At 42.1% G+C, this 22,823-nt stretch overlaps 1 protein-coding gene across 5 annotated transcripts in view; it reads right to left on the reverse strand.

Moving 5' to 3' along the window:
• The window catches only part of LOC138922078 (cuticle collagen 34-like), a 222,831-nt gene that overhangs the window by 186,969 nt on the left and 13,039 nt on the right, over positions 1–22,823 (reverse strand). The window contains exon 4 of one of the 5 annotated variants that reach the window (XM_070258906.1): positions 15,938–20,063. The exons of the other annotated variants lie outside the window; for them this stretch is intronic. Coding sequence (XP_070115007.1) covers positions 19,307–20,063 — 757 coding nt within the window. The 3' untranslated portion in view covers positions 15,938–19,306. Of the gene's footprint in view, positions 1–15,937; positions 20,064–22,823 lie in introns of those variants that run through there. 5 annotated transcript variants of the gene reach the window in all.

Here is a 22,823-nt window from a genome sequence, read left to right on the forward strand (position 1 = left end):
TGTACTGGGACCCTGAAGGATCCGTGTTTCACAATGAAACCCCTACAGTAAAACTAACCCTCAATGAAAAACTTGGCTGAAATAGAAACCCACAAACACAGGGAGTTGACAGACAAGTCTTTGTTTTTTTCTTGGACTCCAGCTGGGATTCCTCTAAGAATTTGTCACTAAATGTGTGCCATCCAGTTGGTGTGGCTTCAGTGTCCACCACAACTGTACCTAGGAAAAGTCTAGCCGAAAAATAAATATAAAAGTATATTCTAAATTAATTGCATTTCCGTAGCAAGAGAAACTCTACACCCAGGCTACACAACAGTTGCATTATGAAGTTTTAGCTTCTAGTATAAATATAAATTTACAAATCCTATATTGGGGTTTCTATTGTTAGATAACAAATTCTTACAAAACTACTGGCTGAAAACCACCTTTCCATATACTTATGGGTTCTGTGGGTTTAGAATTCAGGAAAAGCATAGGAGGAAGCTTCTACATGTTGCATGGTGTCTGGGGCACAGGCTCGTGAAGACTTGACAGGTCAGGGTGACTCCGTGGCTGGTGGCTGGAATCAATCAGAGGAGTCTTCACATGTCTGTGAGTTGATTTTGGCTGTAGTCTGGGTCCTCAGTGAGGGTTCACAGGAGCACCAGCATTTGGCCTCTCCGTGTGACTTGGGATTTCCACTGCATGGTGGCCCCAAGGTTCCAAAAGCAAGCGTCTTTGCAAACAAGTCAGAATCAACATTGCCTTTCATGACATAGCTTCAGGAGTCCTGCAGCATCACATCTGCTATATTCTATTTGTTAAAAGTGAGTTACTTATATCAGCTGAGATTTGAAGGAAGGGGACACGGAAACTGCCCTCAATGAGAAGAGTGTTAAAGGATTTATGGACATATTTTAAAAACACCACAGTCTGCATTTGGGCTACAAATTATTTAAATTCCTCTCACTTGCAAAACATACTTACCTTCTCCCAAGACCCCTCAAAAATTTGATTTCATTACAGCATTTGGGTCCGGTTCAAGGCCCAGGATCTCATAATCTAAATCAGATCCAGGCCAGATTAAGTTCTTCAGATACAGTCACCCTTGATATGAAGACCTGTGAAGCAAAGAGGTAAGTTTTCTGCCCCCTCTAGCCACACCCCTCTTCCAAACATACACATCTGTGGGGATACAGGCATTGGATAACTGCTACTGATATACCCACTTAAAAAGATGGCAAAAAAAAAAAATTTGTTATGTAACAGTGATACAGTGTCGGATACATATGCTGTGTATCCACAGCAATTCTGAGGTACACCCAGGTGCATGCTGGCAGTTCTCTGATGTAGGCTCAGCCCTACTCTCTGGAGGGTTTTTTTCTTGCTTTTGTTTTGTTTTTCCCCATGGTGCTTGGCTTTGACTTCTGGTTTCTTGGTTCTGTACTCTGACAAGCTGCACGGTATTTCCATAGATAAAGCATGACAAATTATGAGCTAAAGATGCCAAGTTATAAGGCCCATTATGAAAAAACCTAACATGATTGAATGTAATTAATATCAACTGAAAGTAGGTTTAGAATGCTAAGAATTTATAAAAGTGGTATGATAAATTATAAAAAGCATATTTTAAATGATTAAGACACAATCTTAAAATCTGAAAAATAAGATACCACGAAGGGGTAGGTATAAAAAAGTAGAATTTTATAAACAAAAGTTTTATTAAAATTTAAAACACCTTACACGGGTAAAATAACAGTTTAGATACAACTGAAGACAGAATTAGTTAACCAGAAGAAAGGACTAAAGGGAATGCAGATTAGAGTGAAAAACAAATATGTAAGGTTTAATGAGCTTGTGGGATAAAACTGTATGGTCTAACATATCTAATGGAATGTCTTTGAGGAAAGGAAAGAGGCAATATATGATGTGAAAATGATTGAAAATATTCCAGACTTATCTTAAATCGTTAGATCCCAGAAGTATAATTACCCCCCAAAAGGATAAGTAACAATAAATCTATACCTAGAAATATTCTAAAGGAAATTTCAGAGTCAGATCTTACAAGCAGCCTGGGGAAAAAAGACAGGATAACTACAAAAAACAGTAAGCTTGACGTTAAAGTTAACATCAATAAAATGTCGAAAGATAATATTATATATTCATGGTGCTCAGAAAAATTAACTATCATTCTAGAATTCCAAGCCCAGGTAAACTACCATTAAGCGTAGGCATGAAATAGACATTTTCTAGAGAAACCACGAGGCAGGAGGTGTCTACCACTTATAGACATTCATAAAAGAACTTACAAAGGGTGTCATTTAGGAGGAGGGAAGTCTCCACACTAGGAAGGAATAGGATACTAGATCCAATGGGGATCGAAGAATCTGTTAGATACATGGGTAAGTCCAATTAAGGTTTACCCAAGTTCTGGAGATATAAAAAATTATGGAAAAGAAAAGTGTGTAAGACAGGAGGCAGTGGAGTAACTGGAAGTAACAGATAATAAGCATCTTGTATATCTTGGGAGGAGACTAATCATAACTCACTTTAGACATTCTTAAATGAATTACGGTTATTAAAATTGTTAAAATATCACAAAAGTCAGAGAGAGAAGATAAAACTCTGTTTCAGGAATATAGAAGAGAAGGGACTTTGAAAATTCTCTCATGACAAAAGCACTTAGAATATTGCAAACACCATTGTAAAGGTATACTGAAATGCTCATGATTGAAAGTGTAACACCTCGGCTCCAAAAACAAAGAGTGAATGGACAGCTGGAGTGGAAAGTGAGAGCTGACACAGCTGCTGTGCCAGGAGGCACGTCTGTATAGTGGTGACCGAAGGCTTGGCTGATAGTCGTCCACAAGACAACGTGTAAGTTCTACACTAGGGCTGAAAGGGAGCACCGATGCTTCAGCCGTGCTTGTGGCAATTGTTGATAGTGGTGATCAAAGGGCTTGAGTGCTAATGGTCACATAGGATGTGGGAATTTGAGCAACAGATTTGAGCATGAAGCCGGGACTTGCAAAGGATCTCTGCTCTCCGTGTAAATGTGGACCAAAAGAAAATGCCCACCTTCAATAGGAAATGAAAAGAAATATTGTCTGCTTCAGTTCTGGCTGTGGGAAGGGTAGAAAAAAAATTTTCCCCCTAACATTTTATGACCACATGCTTCCATTCACATGGATTTTTGTGCTCATATTTGTATTGCTTTACTTATGAGGTCTGGGAACTCAGACGACACAGGATTTCTGAGATAAAGTCGCACCAAATGGAAACTTTGAATCTAAAATAACAAAATACAAGAGGAAGCAAGCTATCATGATGTCAGCAGCAGACAGAAACAAATCGCATCACTAATCTGTCAAGAAAAGCAGAATAGAATTATTGGACGGAGACTATGTGGTGTAGACTGGCTAGCTGTTCTCTCAATGTATTTCATCTTCCTCTCGGATTCAGAGATGGAGTCATTACATCTCCAAGTTTCCCTTATGGTTGGCTATGGCCATATGACCAAGTTCTGGCCTATGGAATGTGTCACTTTCAGGCCTACTTGATAGAAACTTCCAAAATACAATCCTCCATTCTCAACCTTGCAGAATGGAGAGAACAGTATGGGTTTGGAGGAGGAGGATCCAAGATGTATACTCAAATAGGCACAAGGAAGACCACTCAGCCCCAAATACCTGTTGATCTGATTTCTGTTTGCAAGGAATACATGGCACAGAGACTGATTGCGTTTTTGCAGCAACAGCTAGCACTAAACAAATCAATAAACTATAAAATATGTGTAAGTGATTAAACAGATAAAAGAAGGAATTGAAAATAAGAAAAAGAAAAACTCTTTCAGTAAGGACCAGGCAGATTTGGAAAAGAACCAAAGTGAATACCTATAAATTATATGCGTCATCTTGTATATCTTGGGAGGAGACTAATCATAACTAACTTTAGACATTCTTAAATGAATGACAGTTATTAAAATTGTTAAAATATCACGAAAGTAAGAGAGAGAGAAGATAAAACCCTGTTTCAGGAATCATATGAAAGCCTGGGGGAGGGTGTGGTCTTTACTCCCAGGGATCATCATCTGTATTATTGATCCTTCAGCCAGTTGCAGCTATGTGACAGTGAGGTCCAGAGACGGTCCTCTGCTTCAAGCAAATTTGGAACTATTCCCTTTAGCGGCTGCCACTCTGATCCTAGATTAATCCATAAAAGCTATGATCTTAAGCATTTTCCATCAAGCTAATGAAGCTCAGCCATCAGGGTTCCTACACTTGCTTGCACTCCTTAAGGGCCTTGGGATAAAATCCAGCAGTTTGTTCACCTGGTCAGAGATTTTTTTGTAACGTTGAAATAGTTTTAAATGCAACTGACTCCTGTCTCCAACTCTCAACTTTCCCTACATCCCATATTCTCTCGTATCAGAAGGCTTGAGAACGACAAAGCTGACTTAGGGTATGACTAAATTTGGCTGAATGGCACTGATTTTTGTGGTTTGCAGTCACATCTGTATTAAGTTATTTAGAACAGATGTAGCAAGATGACCACTCTCCACTGTGCTGATTCATCCTGCACCGTTGTGACACAACAGTGTCACAAAATACGTCAGGTGCAGCGCATGTCCTTTTTTTCATTGGAGTAAAGGCTTCTACCACAGTTCCTCATGCTGTTGACTATTTCAATATTTTACAATAGTTTACATTTTCTTTGGGAATTTGGCTATTATGTGGAATATGTTGACTACAGAGCAACTTGAGTTTTTCTTTATCATTTAAATGTAATAAGATGCTCATTATACAGCTGTTCAAGCCTTGTAAGGTGAGTACAGCAAGGTTCTGAAAACTAAAACATATTTTTGCTGAATTAGAGGAGAAACCCATTCACAAATGAGATGCAAAATATGTATTTAAAAAGCTAATAAAGTTTGAATCCTCTATCTTAACTGAAATGACATTTGGAAGAGTTTCAATGAACCCTGTTAGAAGTGGCAGATTCCTGGTTGGGTGTAGGAAGTTGCTGTGGCTGGGTGGCACGGAGGCTCCAATATTTCACATCCCTCGGTTTCTGTGCCCTTCGCCATGTGACTTGCAGCGTCTGCCAACTCAGCCCTTCGAAACAGGCCTAGACTTGTGAGCTGCTTTGGTCAACAGAGTGGGCAAATGTGCCAGTGTGCCAGTTCTGACCCTAGGCCTTCAGAAGCTGTGTGTGCCTGTGGAGTTGATTTCCCCTCTGTCGTGATCATGAGAACACGTCTGTGTAGCCTGTTGGGGGATCAGGAACCATGTGGAGGAGAGATGCCTCACTCCCCCTAGAGGACATTCCAGACCAGCCAGCACCCAGCTGACAAGCCAGCTGAATGCGGACACCTGAGTGAGCCCAACAGAGCTCGGCAGAGCCCGTCCGAGACCAGCGCAAGCAGCCAGCTACCCCCGAGACTGTGCAGAAATGGTCAGTAACAGGTTTTTTGTTCTACCCAAGTTACGTTTTGAAGTGGGTTTATTATGCTCGTTATTGTGACAACAGATGCCTGACATAGAGGGATGCATTCTTTGTTTTTGTTTTTATTAATGAAAGAAATAAGAGGAAAAACAGCTAAGAATTAGGGAAATATGGGAAATGTAATAAAATGAGCCCTAAACTTCATAGACATTATTCAAATACTGTAGTGGGCTGCACGGTGGTCCCCAAAAGATATGTCCACATCCTAACCCCTGAAATTGGTGACTGTTACCTTATTTGGAAAAAGGGCCTTTGCAGTTGTAGTTAAATTACAGATTTGAGATGAGATCATCCTGTAGGATCCAGGTGGGCCCTCAATCCAGTGACAGCTGTTCTTATAAGACACACACAAGAGAAGACAGACATAGAAGAGGGGGCGACGTGAGGACAGAGACACATTGGAGGGATGTGGCCACCAGCTGAGGAAGCTTCAGCCACCAGAAGCCACAGGGGCGTGAAGTGGATGCTCCCCGCAGTCTCTGCAGGGAACGCGGCCCTGCCGACAACTGGATCTGAGAATCTTGCCTCCAGAGCTGGAGGAGAGGACATTTATGGTTTTTTTAGGCACCCAGTTTGTGGCAACTTGTTACAGTGACCCTAGGAAATTAATGCAGGTACCCAGAAGTAATTTGTAGTCAAAACATTTTAGATTCTGACCAAGCCGCTGCCTCAGAAACCACACGAGCCTCTTATTGTCTGTGATGGTCTCTAGGGAATGAGCTGGTCAGAGTCAGGAAGGAAGGGCTCGAGACCTTCCCATCTGTTCACCAGCAGCGATGCCCTGACACTCACCTGAGCAGGGAACAACGCTTCCCCGGGCCGTTCAAGCCTCATTATCTTCTTCACCCTCGGATCACGGGATTATCCAATTCTTTCTCTACCACAAGTATCAGTATTTTCCAAGATTTTTGTATCTTAATGTCACGGTCATTAGCACTTCCTTAGGCCCATTCCTCACTAACTTTAGAAGCACATCCTGCTTAACACTGTTCAAAAATTATTTAAATACACTGTTTTCGTTGTCCCTCAGTCACAAACAAATGTAGATATTAATCAAACAGAATACTAATCTGTGATAGGAAAAAGCTGTAACCAAAGCCCTGTCAGACACAGTACGTCCGCTAGTTTCCTGTGACTGCATCTATTTCTATTAGGATTTTATGGATTAAGCACTGAAGATCCTAAAAAATAATATTCATTATGTGAACAGTATTTCCCAAGTATGACAGAAATATCACTAGTGGCGTTTAAAATAAAGTTATCTACCACATGTTGGGATTTTTAAATAAGTATGTATTATTCAAATAGATATTAGGAAAAAATAACACACCAACCTATGACTCCACATGTATTACTTCTTATGACAATGCTAAGTTTAAAAAGAAAAAAGTGAGAAAGGGGCCGGCCCTGTGGTGTAGTGGTTAAGTTCGGCACACTCCACTTCAGTGGCCCAGGTTGGTGGGTTCGGGTCCCAGGTGCAGACCTACACCACTCATCGGCCATGCTGTGGCAGCATCCCACATGCAAAATAGAGGAAGACTGGCACAGATGTTAGCTCAGGGAGAATCTTCCTCAAGCAAAAAAAGGAAGCTTGGCAACAGACGTTACCAAACAAACAGAACAACAAACAAAAAACAAGAGTGAGATAAAATGCTGTGGTATAAAACACAGCAAAAACAATGAAGGAGTAGGGAAATGACTTAAGTTTGGAAAATGCCACATCATACATACCTTATACATTTGCTAATTTTTCAATTATGTAAATTCTAGGAAATCAATAAAAACTAATAATTCTTAGCCCTAAGATCATTATTAAACGAGAGTGCTCTGAAGATCAGTCTCTCCTCCACTGCTGGCAACCTTCACAGTTGGCATCACAAATCCTCATTCACCAGTTTTCACCTGAGTAGTAGCCTCCTTCAGATTACACCTCTAAGAAAGTACTGCAGCCTAATAAAACGTCCCAACTCTGTCACATCACACGTCTACATTCTGAGGAACAGATAACAGAATTATACACGTGGAGAAGGAAAACTGCAGAATACTAATTTTCTACATACTCAGAACCTGCCTTTCCTTTGAGATTTGGATACAGTGGCTAGAATCCATCTAACAAGAAGATAATGCCCTAATACCATACTGGTATAAAACGTGCACTTACAACTGGCCAAAGCACAACAGAAGCCTCTCTCTCGCTCTGGTAAACTTCCACGGCAGGTGTTCCTGGTCAGCAGGCGGTCTGTTGCAGGCCGACTCAGGGATCCTGGCTCCTTCCATCTTGCAGCTCTGCCCTGGAGCTTCCTCGTTCCCTGCATTCAGCTGACTGAAGAAAGCAAGCCTGGAAGCAGCAGACTCTTGATGAAGTATCATCGAGACGTGCTCTGAGACAATTCTCCATGTCCCAACCAGCTCTGCTTCCATCTGCTGACCTTTGACTTTCAGTATCTGGTCAGACATAACTAACAGTAGTCTTGCAATCTTGACTCAAAAGCAGTGTTGGGACCCAGGGCAGACTGCCCCCAAAATATGCTACAATGGCACGCTGATTATTTTGACTTAGTTATTTGAGAAGCAGCTGATGCAAAAATTGCACTTTGACCCTTTCCATTTCCCCCTGAAAGCAGCAAACGAATCTCCCATGTGAAAAACAGCTTCCTCACGAGGCTGACCCAACGGCATAAGGGTTAAGTTGGCGTGCTCTGCTTCGGCGGCCCAGGGTTTGCAGGTCCGGATCCCGGGGCGGACCTAGCACCGCTCATCAAGCCACACTGCAGCGTCATCCCACATAAAACAGAGGAAGGTTGGCACAGATGATAGCTCAGGAACAATCTTCCTCAAGCAAAAAGGGTGGGGCTGGGAGGGGGTGGAATTCAGGGCGGAGAGGCCTGTATAAACACACCTTGTTACTTTTTTACTAATTTACCACCACAAGTCCAAACTCTGCTTAGATTGCTTACTAATGAAGCACCCAAACCTAAGTATCTTTGTCCTGTCAAATCCTCACAAATTTAGTGTTTCTGTGTGTAAAAAGTATAAAAGCTGCCTGCTTTGGTCACTTCTGAGCGTTAATTTTATGATCTCCCACGTGTACGCATTACATTCGAGTTTTCTCTTTAATCTGTCTTGTGTTCATTTTACTATGAGGCCAGCCACAAGAACTCAAGAGGAATAAGGGGGAAATTTCCCCCTCCCGGACAGGGGCATCTACCACTTCCACTCATACCTGCTTCGCCGCAAGGGAATCTGAAAAGTGAAACCTGGAGCTGTAGAACTGTATCTTATGGAAGGACAGAACCGATTTAGATGGACAGCTAGCCATCTCTGCCACATACCAATGCCCAAAAATTATCATATCGCTTGTCACTCTACCATTAATGAAGGCTTTGCAAGACCTTCGACAACCTTTTCTGAGAAACGCAACTGTCCCTGGAAGAGCATGCCTGGACTTACTACCTCCACGTCTGTAACACAAGGGAGCCACAGACAATACCAATCATTTATCAGTTTAGCTAATCAGCCAAACATGAATCCCTTGGTCCCACCCATGGAGAGATCCTGATTAAGAGAGTCTGGGGTAAGGACAAGGATCTGTAGTTTCAGAGAGCTCCCTGAGTGATTCTGATGAGCCAGATTTGGGACCCCCTGGAGTAAAGTCCCTTCTAACTTCAAAAAAAAATAATATAAACCTAACATATATTTACTAGACAGAGAGCTGAAGTGTGGAGAAGAGGGGAAAAAAGGAGAAGAAAGGTGAATGAGGAAGGAGAGTAAACAAACGCACTCAATAGGGATGTCACACAGGGATTCCAAAACAATCTCTCATGCAAAATGACTCTGAGGAATGTCACTTTTAGCAAACACTGCCTCCACCTCCCACCCTGAAATCCTAGGGTGTTAAACACCACCCATATGGAAAACCAGATTACAGACCCTGAAGATTCTTAATGAAAACCATTTGGTCTCATTTTTTGAAAGACTATAATTCCTACTACCTCTCCTCGAATGATCTAAATTGTCTAAGCTATTTGTAAAAGCAGATTACCACCTTAGTTTAAATTCTAATGGTTTTATAGTTATATGAACTTCTATAACTGTGATTTCTCATTCTAGAATAATTGATCCAATAATACGCATCAAATTCTGGTCCGGAATCCACGATCAGCAGAAATCACAAGTGAATTACACACTTTGAAAGAAGTGGTTTGTTGCTTGCTCTAGGTTTAAAACACAAAGTTTCCATTATCCTTAGTAACTGACAAGCATGCTGGGCTTTGGCTACATTTGATGATTACACTGCTATTATTCCAAATGCATCAAACAATAAATATCTTTTTCCTATTAGGCTTCCTATTACCTTACTTGTTTTTATTTAAAACTTTTCGTGTTTTTGTTTAAAGGGAGGAAAAAAGCATATAAGAGAAAATAAAAGAGAAATAGGAACATGAAACACATTGAAAAGCACTGGCAATTAAGACTGAGATTATCCAGCTTCAGCAAAATGCATCTGAAACTAGAAGAGCTGAAGTACTTAAAATTTGTTTTAAGAAGCCTATGTTCGGATCTCCAACAAGCACTACATGTGTCTCAAATGCAGACATCCCTGCTATGGAAGGACTCTCCTGGCTGTCAGCTTAGTAAGGGGCTGACTCTGCTGGAAAGCATGACATTACACAATTACAAATGCTTGACAGTTCATGTGGTTTAGACAATTTGAGCACTCTGAATTGAATACCAAACAAAAACAGTAGTGCTATTTGGTTTCATATCATTTGACTTATGGCTTCTGGAACATCTTTTAATTTTTTCTGTATTTGTTCATTTTAAGGAGTGACTGTCATACTACGGTGGCTTAAAATAAAGTTTACAATATAACCAATGTGTATCTAAGAAATAGTCCTCATAATATGAGATAATTATGATACAAAAACAATTATCAAAGGCTAGAAAACAATAGGCAAAGGGAGAGTCCCCAAAAGTGCCCTTTTTAGCAACCAAACTGCCTAAGCAAAGAAGTAAGATTTCCCAAATCCTATGGTGTGATCTTACCAATTTCTAATGAACTGGAAGATGCAATCCTTAAAACTAAAAACAAAATCCAATTACTTTTCTGCTTTAGGGACTCAGCATCTGCTAGAATGACACTCATATACGCTGGTTTAGAAACAAACCTACTAACATAAAGAAAGCAACTTCAAAAATGCGGGTATATACAGCCTTCCCTCTCCACAGTCTTCCACACTCCCATTCCTATTTTGACTTTTCCTTTTTGTCTCGAAACTCCAACGCTCTCAGGCATAACAGTCTTGTCTGGCTGTCCTCTCCCTCTGACCAGGTCTGACAGAGTGTTAGGAGTCAGCCAGCCTCTACCGTTTTCACCTCTGTATCCACACACACCTTTCCTCCCCTAGGAAACAGGAGGAGTCGTGGTACCAACCCCCATATGCTCACTGTGAGGCTCAATCCTCAGTTAACTGAGGATAAACTCAGTACGTAATGTCCTTAGACCAGTGTTTGGCACCTGGCAAGTGCTCAGCAAGTATTAACCATCATCATCATCAAAAACAATCTTCTGTTTGATATCCCTACTGCTGAAAGTACTTTCAGACCATAATGCTGCCAGAACATATCTTCTCCACCATCACCCCCACCAGATCTTTTTCATACAAACTGAATAGTCCCTGTGTAGACAGACTTCGCAAAAAGAAAAGACATAAGTGTATGTTTTTTAAAAATTTGGCAGGTACAAAAAATAATTTGAATATGTGCGAGGCACTAAGCATAACATAAGAAAACCCTGAGTACAGATCACAGTTTAAGAAAATTAAATTCAGGGGGCCAGCCCCATGACCAAGCAGTTAAAATTCTGCACACTCAGCTTCAGGAGCCTGGGTTCACAGCTTCGCATCCCAGATACAAACCTACTCCACTCATCAGCCATGCTGTGGAGGCATCCCACACACAAAACAGAGGGAGACAGGCAACAGATGTTAGCTCAAGACGAGTCTTCCCCACCAAAAAAAAAAAAGAAAAAAATTAAATTCCTATCTTTCAGTTCCGTTTCGGGATCCCTATCACCTTCTCTCTTCTAATAGAGCTACCCACTAATTTGAATGTGTTTGTAATTAATCTGCTTTATTACTTTGCCATATCTGTATTCCTAACAGTATGGACTTTTGCTTCACATGTTTCAAAACTTTAAAAAAGGAAAAATACTATGTGCATTCTTCTGGAAGTAGCTTTTTTTCCTCAATATGATATTCCTGACAATAATCCTCAGTGGTGCAGGTGGCTAAAATCCATTCAGTTGCACTCCTATAGGAATACAATTTATCCATTCTCCTCGGATGGACACTGCTTCCAGTTTTTGCCTTTTACAAACAGTGCAACTGTGAGCATTTTGTCATGTCCTCAGGCACTCACATACATGCGTTTCTCTGGGGCACCAGTTTGCCAATTTTAGCATGCATTAAACCACCTGAACGGCTTGTTAAGACTGAAAGCTGGCTCATCCCCAAAGCCTCTGATTCAATAGGTCTAGGGTGGAGCCCCAAATTTTGCATTTATAAGAAGTTCCTGTGAGATGCTGAAAACACAATTTAGAAGCACTGCTCCAGGATAAAGACCCAGGAGTAGAATCACTGGGTCAAAGTGTACATCCATCTTTAACTTTACTAGGTAATCCCAAAGTTATGGTACCAATTTACAATCCCACCAGTTGTGTGTAAGCATTCCAGTTATTTCCGCCCTTCCTAAACAGCAGACATTGTCAGATTTTTACACTGTTGCCAACCCAATGTTATGAAACTATACACCACGTTGGTCCTAAACTGCCTTTCCCTAATTGCTAACGAAGTCGAGAATCTCTGCATGCAGGTTTCCTCTTCTGTGAGATGCCTACTTGGGTCATAGGCCCATTTTTCTATTGTTCTTACTGATTTGTCACTGTTTACCTTTCTAGATACAATCCTTTCTCAATAATACGTACTGAAAATATCTATTCTCACTTGTGACTTGTCTGTTCACTTTCTTGATGGTTTCTTTTCATAACCACAAGCTGTCAAATTAATGCTGTCAAAGCGGTCAATCTTTTCCTTTATGGTCTACACCTTCTCTGATCTGTTTAAGAAGCTCTTCCTTGTATTAGACTCACACAATTACTGTCCTACATTGTCTTCCAAAAATTTCATAGTTTTGCCTTCTGTATTTAAGCCTTTAATTCACCTGTAGTTGATTTTTCTGAATGATATGAATTAGAAATGTATCCCACTCTCAAGAAGTTTCCTATTGGCTAAGGCCCACAGATATGACCAACTATAACTTCAGAGAGGATAATGATTCCTGTTAACCCCTACCTTATTGAGGTTTATTCTGCTCTCTCATCAAGGCAAACCAAACACTGGATAATTTTCATACGGAAAACTTGGAGGGTTATTAGCAAATTAGTGAGACTATGATCCCCACCCCACCATACTCCAGGAAGAATCCTTAAAAATACCACACACACAAAAAAAGAGGCCAGCCCTGTGGCCAAGTGGTTAAGTTTACACACTCGGCTTCAGCAGCCCCAGCTTTTGCCAGTTCGGATCCTGGCTGCAGGCAGGGCCATGGCACCACTCATCAGGCCATGCTGAGGCAGCGTCCCACAGAGCACAACCAGGAAGGCCTACAAGTACAATACACAGCTATGCACTGGGGAGCTTTGGGGAGAAGAAGAAGAAAAACAAAGGTGCAAATCGTAAAAACAAAAAACAAATTTTTTTAACTCTAAATTTAGTCTTATTCTAAAAAACTGAAAGTTGAGCATTGGGGAAAGTGTGGCAAAATGAGCATTCTCAACAGTACTGGCTGGAATATAAATCTATACAAACTTTCTAGAGGGTTATTTGCAATATATCAAAAGCCTTAAAATACATATCTTCTTTGAGCTATCAATGACTCTTTACAGAACTTATCTTAAGGAAACAACTGAACAAAATACATATTTAGGAATATTCACCATGGAACTCTTTCTAATAGAAAAAATTGGAAACAGCCTAATCTCCAACAACGCAGGATGGGTTACAGACGTAGCTGCTGCAGCACATCCATATATGGTCATGCGCCACCTAAGGACGTTTCAGTCAACAGTACATCACGTAGATGATGGCCATCCCATGAGATTAGTACCACAGAGCCTACATGTGTAGGAGGCTATGATAGAAGAAAATTTTATATATTGAGGTGTATGGGGAAGCCGTTCTGGTTTAAATGCGATTTGGACTAAATTTTATTTAAACCAAAGAAGCCTGACTTACAGCCTGTCAAATGTTCGTTGTATATTGTCCCAAAATAAAGAATGTACTCTTTTTTTTTCAATATTTCTTTTTCTGCTTTATCTCCCCAACCCCCCCCCCCCCCCCCCCCCCGCACACAGTTGTATATGTTAGTTGCAGGCGCTTCTAGTTGTGGGATGTGGGAAGCCACCTCAACGTGGCCTGATGAGCGGTGCCATGTCCGCACCCAGGATGCGAACCCTGGGCCGCCGCAGCAGAGTGCGCGAACTTAGCCACTCAGCCACAGAGCCGGCCCCAGAATGTACTCTTTGAAGGTAAGAACCAATGCCTCTCTTCTTATGACACCAGTACTTTTTGAAGATAAGTGTCCTTTCCCATGACACTGGGGTCATGCTGACCCACTGTGTATGTACTCATCTATAACAAAGTATCTCCTTGAACCCTTGAGAGAATGTACCCCTGTCACACTTGATGTATGTCTGTTTGGAAATGGTATATAATGGTGCTGAAAAATCACTCTTCTTCACAGCACTTACGAAGGCTGCACTCCCAGGCTGCAGTCCTCAGCTTGGCTCGAATAAAACTCCCCGCTGTAGAATGACTATTGATTATTCGTGTCAACAGCTCGACCATCTAGGTTTGTGAAAGTACACTTTATGATGTTTGCACAATGATAAAATCACTTACACATTTCTCAGAACGTATCCCCATTGTTAAGCAAGGCATGACTATAGTGGAATACTATGATGATTACATAGCTGTGTTAATGTGGAAAGATGTTTCTAATAGTCTGGTAATTTCCAAAACCAGTTAACAAGATGCACATATGATATTCTTTTATTCTCAAATATTTATGGAGAGCCTTGTGTATGCCAAGCACCAAGCAAGTGACTGGTAAACAAAAAGAGATCTGTTCCCTGCTTCTAAGGAGCTTACAAGCTTTGGAGGGGGATGAGGGGGAGGGAGACAGGCCACATACATATCTTCCAACTGACTCCTGTTGGCATATTAAAGGGATATACGTTTTGAAAATACAGACCATTTATATGTGTCTGTGTATCTATGTAATATCTGCAGCACCTCATCAGCATAGTCTACAAAGAGAACACACACGCTCAGCCGTATGGACTAGGAAGTGGGTCAACAAGAGGATACTTGGAGCAACTGCCTTGTGATGAACTGAAGCACACAAATCTTCTACAAAAATGCTCTAGGGAGAATCTTAAGAAACGCAATGTAGTTATGGAAAGTCATCCACTGGAAGACAGATGCGAGACAGATCGCAGAACCACAGAAAAAGAATTGGAACAAAGAGCTTCCGCTGTTGACAATTCAAGACTAAGACTGACCAAGATCAGGTACAAGTTCTTGAACAAATAACTGTTCTTCTACAAGTCTACAGCTTTACCCTTCCCTACTATGTTGGGATCTAACAAATAATAATGAAGCCTCCAAGATAAGAAAGATCTCATAATTAGGGTCAGGCTCAAAGGATTCTGACATTCTATATTCATTTCATTTAAACATCTGCACTACAATCAGTAAACTTACGAGAGTCATTAATTACAAAGGGAAAATTTTTTTCTTTGGAGCACAGAAACATGTCAGACACCTCAACCAAGAGATCAAAAGTTAACATTCACCAGCGATAAGACCTATCTACATCACACATGTGCCAATATGATGCACTGAGAAGGGAACAACCTCACCACTGTGGTATTCTTGTCACAAATGCTTAACCCTCAATTTAATCATGAAAGAACACCAGATAAATCCAAACTGAGGGACATTCTGCAAAATAACTGACCGGTACTCTGGAAAAGTACCAAGGTCACGAAAGATAAAAAACTGTCACAAATTGGAAGACACCAAGGAGACACCATAACTAAATGCAGTGTGGGCTACTGGACTGGATCCTCGACCAGAAAAAAGACATCACGGGTGAAACCCGAATAGAAGACTTTAGATTAACTCTATCAACTGCCTGGTTTCAATAACCGCACTATGGTTACATAAGAGGCTAACAAAGGGACGCTGGGTGTAAGGTATATACGAATTCTCCGGGCTATTTTTGCCATTTTTTTCTACTTCTAAAATTATTTCAAAGTAAAAAGTTTGCAAAAGTAACTTCAGATGAATGATAAAGAGATATGGGGGATCACTCAATAACTCTTACATAAAAATATGCTACCTCCTCGGGGCTGGCCCTGTGGCTGAGCGGTTAAGTTCGTGCGCTCCACTGCAGGTGGCCCAGTGTTTCGTTGCTTCGAATCCTGGGCGTGGACATGGCACTGCTCACCAAACCACGCTGAGGTGGTGTCCCACATGCCACAACTAGAAGGACCTACAACGAAGAATCTACAACTATGTCCTGGGGGGCTTTGGGGAGAAAAAGGAAAAAAAAAACTATGCTACCTCCTCCAATAATTGTGCTAAAAAAAACCCAGTAATTGCAAATAAGGCGTAAACCAGAATAATCTGTAAGTATTCACTAAAAACCTGTGATTGGGATAATCTAGAGAGCCGACTAACTTTCCTAGGGCACTGAAGTCTCTCCAGATAAATAATCTACCTCATTTTCCCTATTAATCTTTTTTAATTCAATTCAACTTATATTTATTTAACATCTACTATGGGCATGGAACTGTGCTGGGGCCTGATAAGATTTTGATACATTAAGAACATTTCAGTACACAAAATGACAAAGAAAAACATAGAGTAACAAAACTGGAAGGAACTTTTCACTCCCATACAATCTAGCAATCAATACCGGCACCCTTTTTAGTGTGATTGCTGCTAGGAGCTCAAGTGCATCCCCTTCAGCATAAGCGGTTCTGACCTCTACAATTATCTCCAAAAATTATCCCTGAAGATGCCAAAATGACTCTAAAACATACTCCATTTCTAGTACTTTTTTCCCATCTAATCATTATGTTGTTGGTGCATTACAGTACACAACACAAAATTAAAGAACTTGATTCTCTGAACGTCAAGGAAGGGTCAAGCTGGTATAAACCCACAGACGTTTACTTACTATCCTCTTAGAAGAGGTCAAAGGCAACATCACAGAAGGCCGGGGTTCTCAAAGTGTGCCCTCAGAGTCAGCAGCTTTAACATCACCCAGGAACTTGTCAGAAATGCAAATTCTCAGTCCCAGTCCAGACCTGCTGATTCAGAGACCCAGCCCAGCATCTGCGTTTTCACAAGCCCCCCCAGCTGACTCTGATGCACCATCAGTTTGAGAACCACTGATGGAACAGCAGAAAGACTGGCCCCGTGAATCTGGAGGCCTGATTCCAATCCTTGCTCTGCCACTAACACCTCTACAATGCATTAGCCGCTCAGCTTCTGTGGGGCTCAGCCTCCTGATCAGTGAGGGAACTGCAATAGCTCACTACCACAGTCCTTACACCCTCATTTGATAACCATGAAAGCATTCATTTGTATAAGGCCTAAAAGTGAAAACACCACTGCAGTATTTCACCACGTATTTCTCTCTTTCATCCAAATGAAACAATTAAAATTTCTTCTTGGCATCCACCAGCCTCTGAATCAGACTTAACATAGCTACAATAATTTCTTCTGATTTTAAATAAAATTCTGTTTACTACTTTGCTGTAGCAAAAGCCATATAAATGCTAATTTTACAGTTTCCTATTTAGTTCTCTATCAAGTCTATTTTGGAGCAATTCCTCATAATAACAAAAATTCCAAGAAACCCACCTACTACAGACTGAATTGTGCACCCCCCCCCCCCACACACACACACAATTTTGATGCCGAAGCCCTAATCACCAATGTGATGGTATTTGGAAATGAGGTCTCTGAGAGGTACTTAGGTTTAGATGAGGTCAGAACGGTAGGGTCTCCAAGACGGGATCAGCGTCTTTAGAAGAAGACGAAGAGAGACCAGAGTTCTCTCTCCATCTCTGCCATGTGAAGACACAGCAAGAAGGTGGCTGTCTGTAAGCAAGGAAGAGCCCTCACCAGGAATCAGCACCTTAATCTTGGAATTAACCTCCAGAACTGGGAGAAGTAAATGACTGTTGTTTCAGCCACCTGGGGTTATGGTGTTTTCCTACAGCAGCCCACAATGACCAACACACTCACTCAAAATACCCCTCTGCTGTGGGCATAGTTCAGAAGAACTGTGCTCCAACCTCGCATAAAGAACGTGTGTGATCAGACCACTGAAGTACTCAGCAACTATGAAAGAGAAAGAATTTTAAAACGTACAGATCTAGATACTTCCATTACTAAGAAACACAGCTTAATTTCATCTCCTAGTCATGGATTTATAAACCGCGATTCTTCTCACAGCCTGTGGAAACTATGACAAAAACCTCTCAGAGGAGATGTGAGAAAGAGGGAGAGAGGAGAATCAAATAAGAAGAGTCCGTTTTATAAAGGTTAGAGAGTTCTCTTCGAACACAAACCTAGGTAGCACGAATGTGGGCAGAAATGTCCCACCAATCAAGTGAATACCCACTAATCCTTGAGACCTAACTCAAATGCCGTATCCTGCAAGCTCGCGCCACTCCTTCCCAGGCAGTCAGACATAAATTACTCTGTGCTCCCCTTTCTCCATTTCAGCACTGAGCAAAAGGCACTATACTTGTTTATGGATCTGTCTCTTCCACCAGACCTTGAAATCATCTAGGGCAGCGTGTTACTCTCTCCAGCACCTAGAATGGTGACTGGCATGAAGCAGTTTGCTCAAGTGGAGCCACTCTGCTTTGCTGAATACAAGAGGAACTCTCTGTGCTATCTCACAGCTTTTCTGCAAATCTGAGATTATTCCAAAATAAACAGGTTTTTTAAAAAAGGCACCAGGAGCCAGTGTATTATCAGTAATAATCACACCTGCCTTACATGTCACGCAAGAAGACACCAGCTACTAGAGAGCCTTGCCTCAGTGTTTTTCAGACGTGCCAGCAGGAGTCAGTAACCTTACATGTAGCAAACTTGAAAAACAATGAGTAACAAACACTTGAGACGCTAATCCTGACCTTAACTTTGGTCAAACTGTTTAACTTTAGTCTCAGTTTGTGAAAAGGGACTAGTAATTCCGACCCTACACGGCTGCCGTGCTACATGAAGTCTACAGAGTATACATCAAATGAGCTCTCCTAACGATGTTCTAATCAATACGTGTTAGTGACCTTCCCCAGGCAGTGTTGCATCTGGACTAACGCTTCACCGCAAACCAGGTGCGTACTGTAACTAGTTCCACCGGCACGGACTGTAAAGTCCCGACACAATCACCATTCGGGCTATGATTACCTAGAAAATAATCCTACATATGTGTCCACAGATGCCAACCCTGCCAAGATGTCCTAGTCCAGAACCCCCCAACCCAATAAACAGGCTATTCAAAACTCAACGCAACCGCAGGGGTCAGCAGCTCCTGGCACCCACCTCCCCCCGACTAAGCTCCAGAAAGCGGGCACGCACACTCAGGCCGTGCTCGCCCACTAGGAAGAGGTGGGTATCTCCAGGGACGATCCCGCTGCTGCCAACAGCGACGTGCGGCAGCCTGGGGTCTCCCGCTAGTTGCTGAGAGCAGCTGGACCCTGAGTGGCCAGGACCGTCCCCTTCCAGGCGTGGTGCTCTCGGGCACCAGCATCCTCAACCGAAGGAGGCGCGGGTGGCAGCAGCGCATCGGTGCGCTGGGGAAAACAGGGCGTGGGCGGGCAGCCACGGACACCACCGCCCGGACTAGAAACCCACACCGGGCAGCTCCCCGCCTGGGCGCCCGCGTTCCAGTCGGAGAAGCCAGGCGGTCGGAAGCGCCCCGACTGCGTGCAGGGGTGCGTGGGACGCCCGGGGAGCCGCTCCCGAGCCGACAGCCCGGGCCCGCGGGGAAACGGAGGCCCGCCGGGTCCCCGGGAGCCCGGCTCGCGGAGCGAGCAGGTGACGGCGGGGGCAGGGCGGCTGCGACGCCGCGCGGGCGGCGGGCGGGTGTCGGGCGAGTCGGGGCGGCGCCGGGAGGGACCGGCGAGCGGGGGAGGGGCGGAGGCGGGGCGAGGAGGGAGGAGGAAGAGCCTAGGGCCCTGGCGGGACTCCCGGCGCCCAGCTGCCCGGCCCGAGCCCTCAAGCCACCGCCCCCAGGCCCCGCGCAGACGCTGGACGGTCCCCGCCTCCAAACCTCCCCCCAGGCCCGGCCAGAAAATAACTTCCCCGTTTGCCGACGGAATCGCTCCTGCTGGCCCCTCTGACTGACTCCTCCGGCTCGTCGTCTTCCGGAGATGAAACCGGAAGTCCCACCCCTCCCCAAGAGGAAAACGGAAAGCCGAAGGAGTCAATCTAAGGAAGGGGAGACGCAAACATGAAGATATTCAAAGAGATCGTCAAAAAGAAATGATATACTAAAAAACTGTTTTCATAGTTAATAGTATTACAGGTACAAAATTAGGTTCTGTCTCATCTACCATTAAAATAGTTTTAAAAGCAGTTATTTAAACAATAGACTGAAACATACATTTAATAGGCATAGAACATGAATGGATCATTTTAAAACAGAGAGATGTAAATTTTTAAAAATTAGATAAAGAAGTTTGGCCAAAATAGTTCATCAAAAACTGCCAAAAGCAGATTATGAGAGTTTCCATCCATTAAATGAGAAAATACCAAAAATCTAATGCTAATGGTTAGAAGGTGCAGTAAGCTGGACAGCACTCACAAGTGTCAAATGGGTCAGACTTTCTGAAAAGCAATTCAGTTGTATCTAAGAACAACTTTAAAACCTCATCATTCACTTTGAAACCCAGTATGTCTACTTCTAGGGGCCTGTCCTAAGAAAATAATATGAAAAGGTTGCAATGATGTATACAAAAAGATGTCCACCACAGGGTCATATATAAAAGTAAAAAACTGAACAACCAACGTAACAAGCATTAAAAAATGGTCATATAAACCAACATATGCATGCATACGAAGTATTATACTGCCATAAAAATATCTACCAAGAATATCTAATGACAAAGAAAAACACTTCTCACATGATTTTAACCAAAAGCAGATTTTAAAATATTATGCATAGCACATTCAGTTGTGTAATACCCCCCCAAAAAATCAAAATATTAAAGTGGATATGGGTAATTTTTTTTCAGATTCATTAGAATTTATTAATTCCTCTCAATTTCCTACAACGAGCATATAATGCCTTGACAACAAAATTTAGAACTATTTTTAAAGAGGTTTGGGGGCTGGCCCGGTGGTGCAGCAGTTAACTGTGCACGTTCTGCTTTGGCGGCCCAGGGTTTGCCAGTTTGGATCATGGGTGCAAATATGGCACCGCTTGGCAAAAGCCATGCTGTGGTAGGTGTCCCACATATAAAGTGGAGGAAGATGGGCACAGATGTTAGCTCAGGGCCAGTCTTCCTCAGCACAAAGAGGAGGATTGGCAGCAGATGTTAGCTCAGGGCTGATCTTCCTCAATTTGGAAAAAAAAAAAAAGAGGTTTGGTTTTTTTTTCTTTCACTTCATATACTTCTGGTACAAAATACTAAGCTTCTAACAAACCAAACCTTTCACAAATAACAGCTACGAAGTCTGGATAAAATACTAAAAAAATAACTATGTGATGGCTCTGGAGACTAAACAAAAGCTGGAAGTTTTTAGTGTGGAGTCAAGGCCCAAAGCAAGCAAATGTCAAAAGGTAATCCAGCACGCCTCCCCTTTTGGGAGGCTTTACCCAGAGGATATCCAGGGTCGGAGACCACTGACGAAAGACAGGCAGCTAAATCACAAGGGAAAAACCAGTTGTACTTCTGGATCAGAGGGAAAGTGTCCGAATGCAATGATAGCCACAGAAGAGTAAGAAGTAAATACCATAAAGGAGAGAGCTAAAGGAACACCTGAATCTATGAATAAACCCAGAAAACATAAACCATGTACGAACAAGAGTGAAAGCAGATTGCAATTAAACACCAGGAATGAGATAGGAGTGGCTGACTACTGCAGACATGACAGATAACGATGTGGTCGTAGTCAAGTCATCCGCCTGCTAAAATGAAAACACCAACAATATTTAAAGCAACACAACAAAATCCAGAGACCACACAACATAAAATTCAAAATGACCAAAATTACTTGAGTTAGGAAGAGTCAGAAAACCGTGTCCAAATCTCAAGCAAAAAGATGTATGGCAAACATGATGGTCAAAATGATGGAATTATTTTAAAAGAACCATACAGTAGCTGTTACAACAATATTAAGTGAAGTAAAGAAAATATGTTTGAAACAAATGGAAAAAAAAATAATAAATTTCAGCAAAGAAATAAACATTATTCTTTAAAAAGCCACATGTTAATGTCAGAAACAAAAGATAAAATATTTAGAATAAAAAAAGGGGCTTAATAACAAAATGGAAATGACAAAGTAAAGAATCAGTGAGTTTGAGGACAGATCAACAGCAATCATTTAACAAAAAGAATCTAAGGAAAAAGACAGAATTAAAAAAAAAAGTAAAGAGGGGCCAGCCTGGTGGTGTAGGGGTTAAGTTCACGGACTCTGCTTCAGCGGCTCAGGGTTCATGAGTTCAGACCCCGCATGAGGACTTACAACACCATCATCAAGCCATGCTGTGGCAGCATCCCACATACACAATAGAGAAAGAATGGCACAGACATTAGCTCAGGGCCACTCTTCCTCAGAAAAATAAATAAAAAATAAATTTAAAAAAGAAAAGAGACTCTCAGGGTCCTATCTGAGGACTACAAAAGGTCTAATGTATAACTAATTAGCTAGAGTCCCAGAGGAAAAGAGAGAGAGAGAAAGAAAACGGAGCAGAAGACACTTCTGAAGAAACAACGGCTTACTCAGGAATATCCAGCTTTGGCAAAATAAAGAAGTCAGTGGACCTTCTCAGCAGATACAAGTATAAAACTGCATAGGACTGTCAAAAGCAACAATTTTATGATTCTGAAAACCATATTCAGGCAACGAGTGGAAAATGCACTTTATCCAAAGCCCTAGGTAAGAGGCTGAGAAAGGAGCACTTGCCTGGGAGACTACCATCCCCGCGACTTGGTGAGAGAGCATGCTAGCTCTACCAACACATGA

Source organism: Equus caballus, unplaced genomic scaffold (assembly GCF_041296265.1).
Source record: "Equus caballus isolate H_3958 breed thoroughbred unplaced genomic scaffold, TB-T2T haplotype2-0000448, whole genome shotgun sequence".
Taxonomy (NCBI): domain Eukaryota; kingdom Metazoa; phylum Chordata; class Mammalia; order Perissodactyla; family Equidae; genus Equus; species Equus caballus.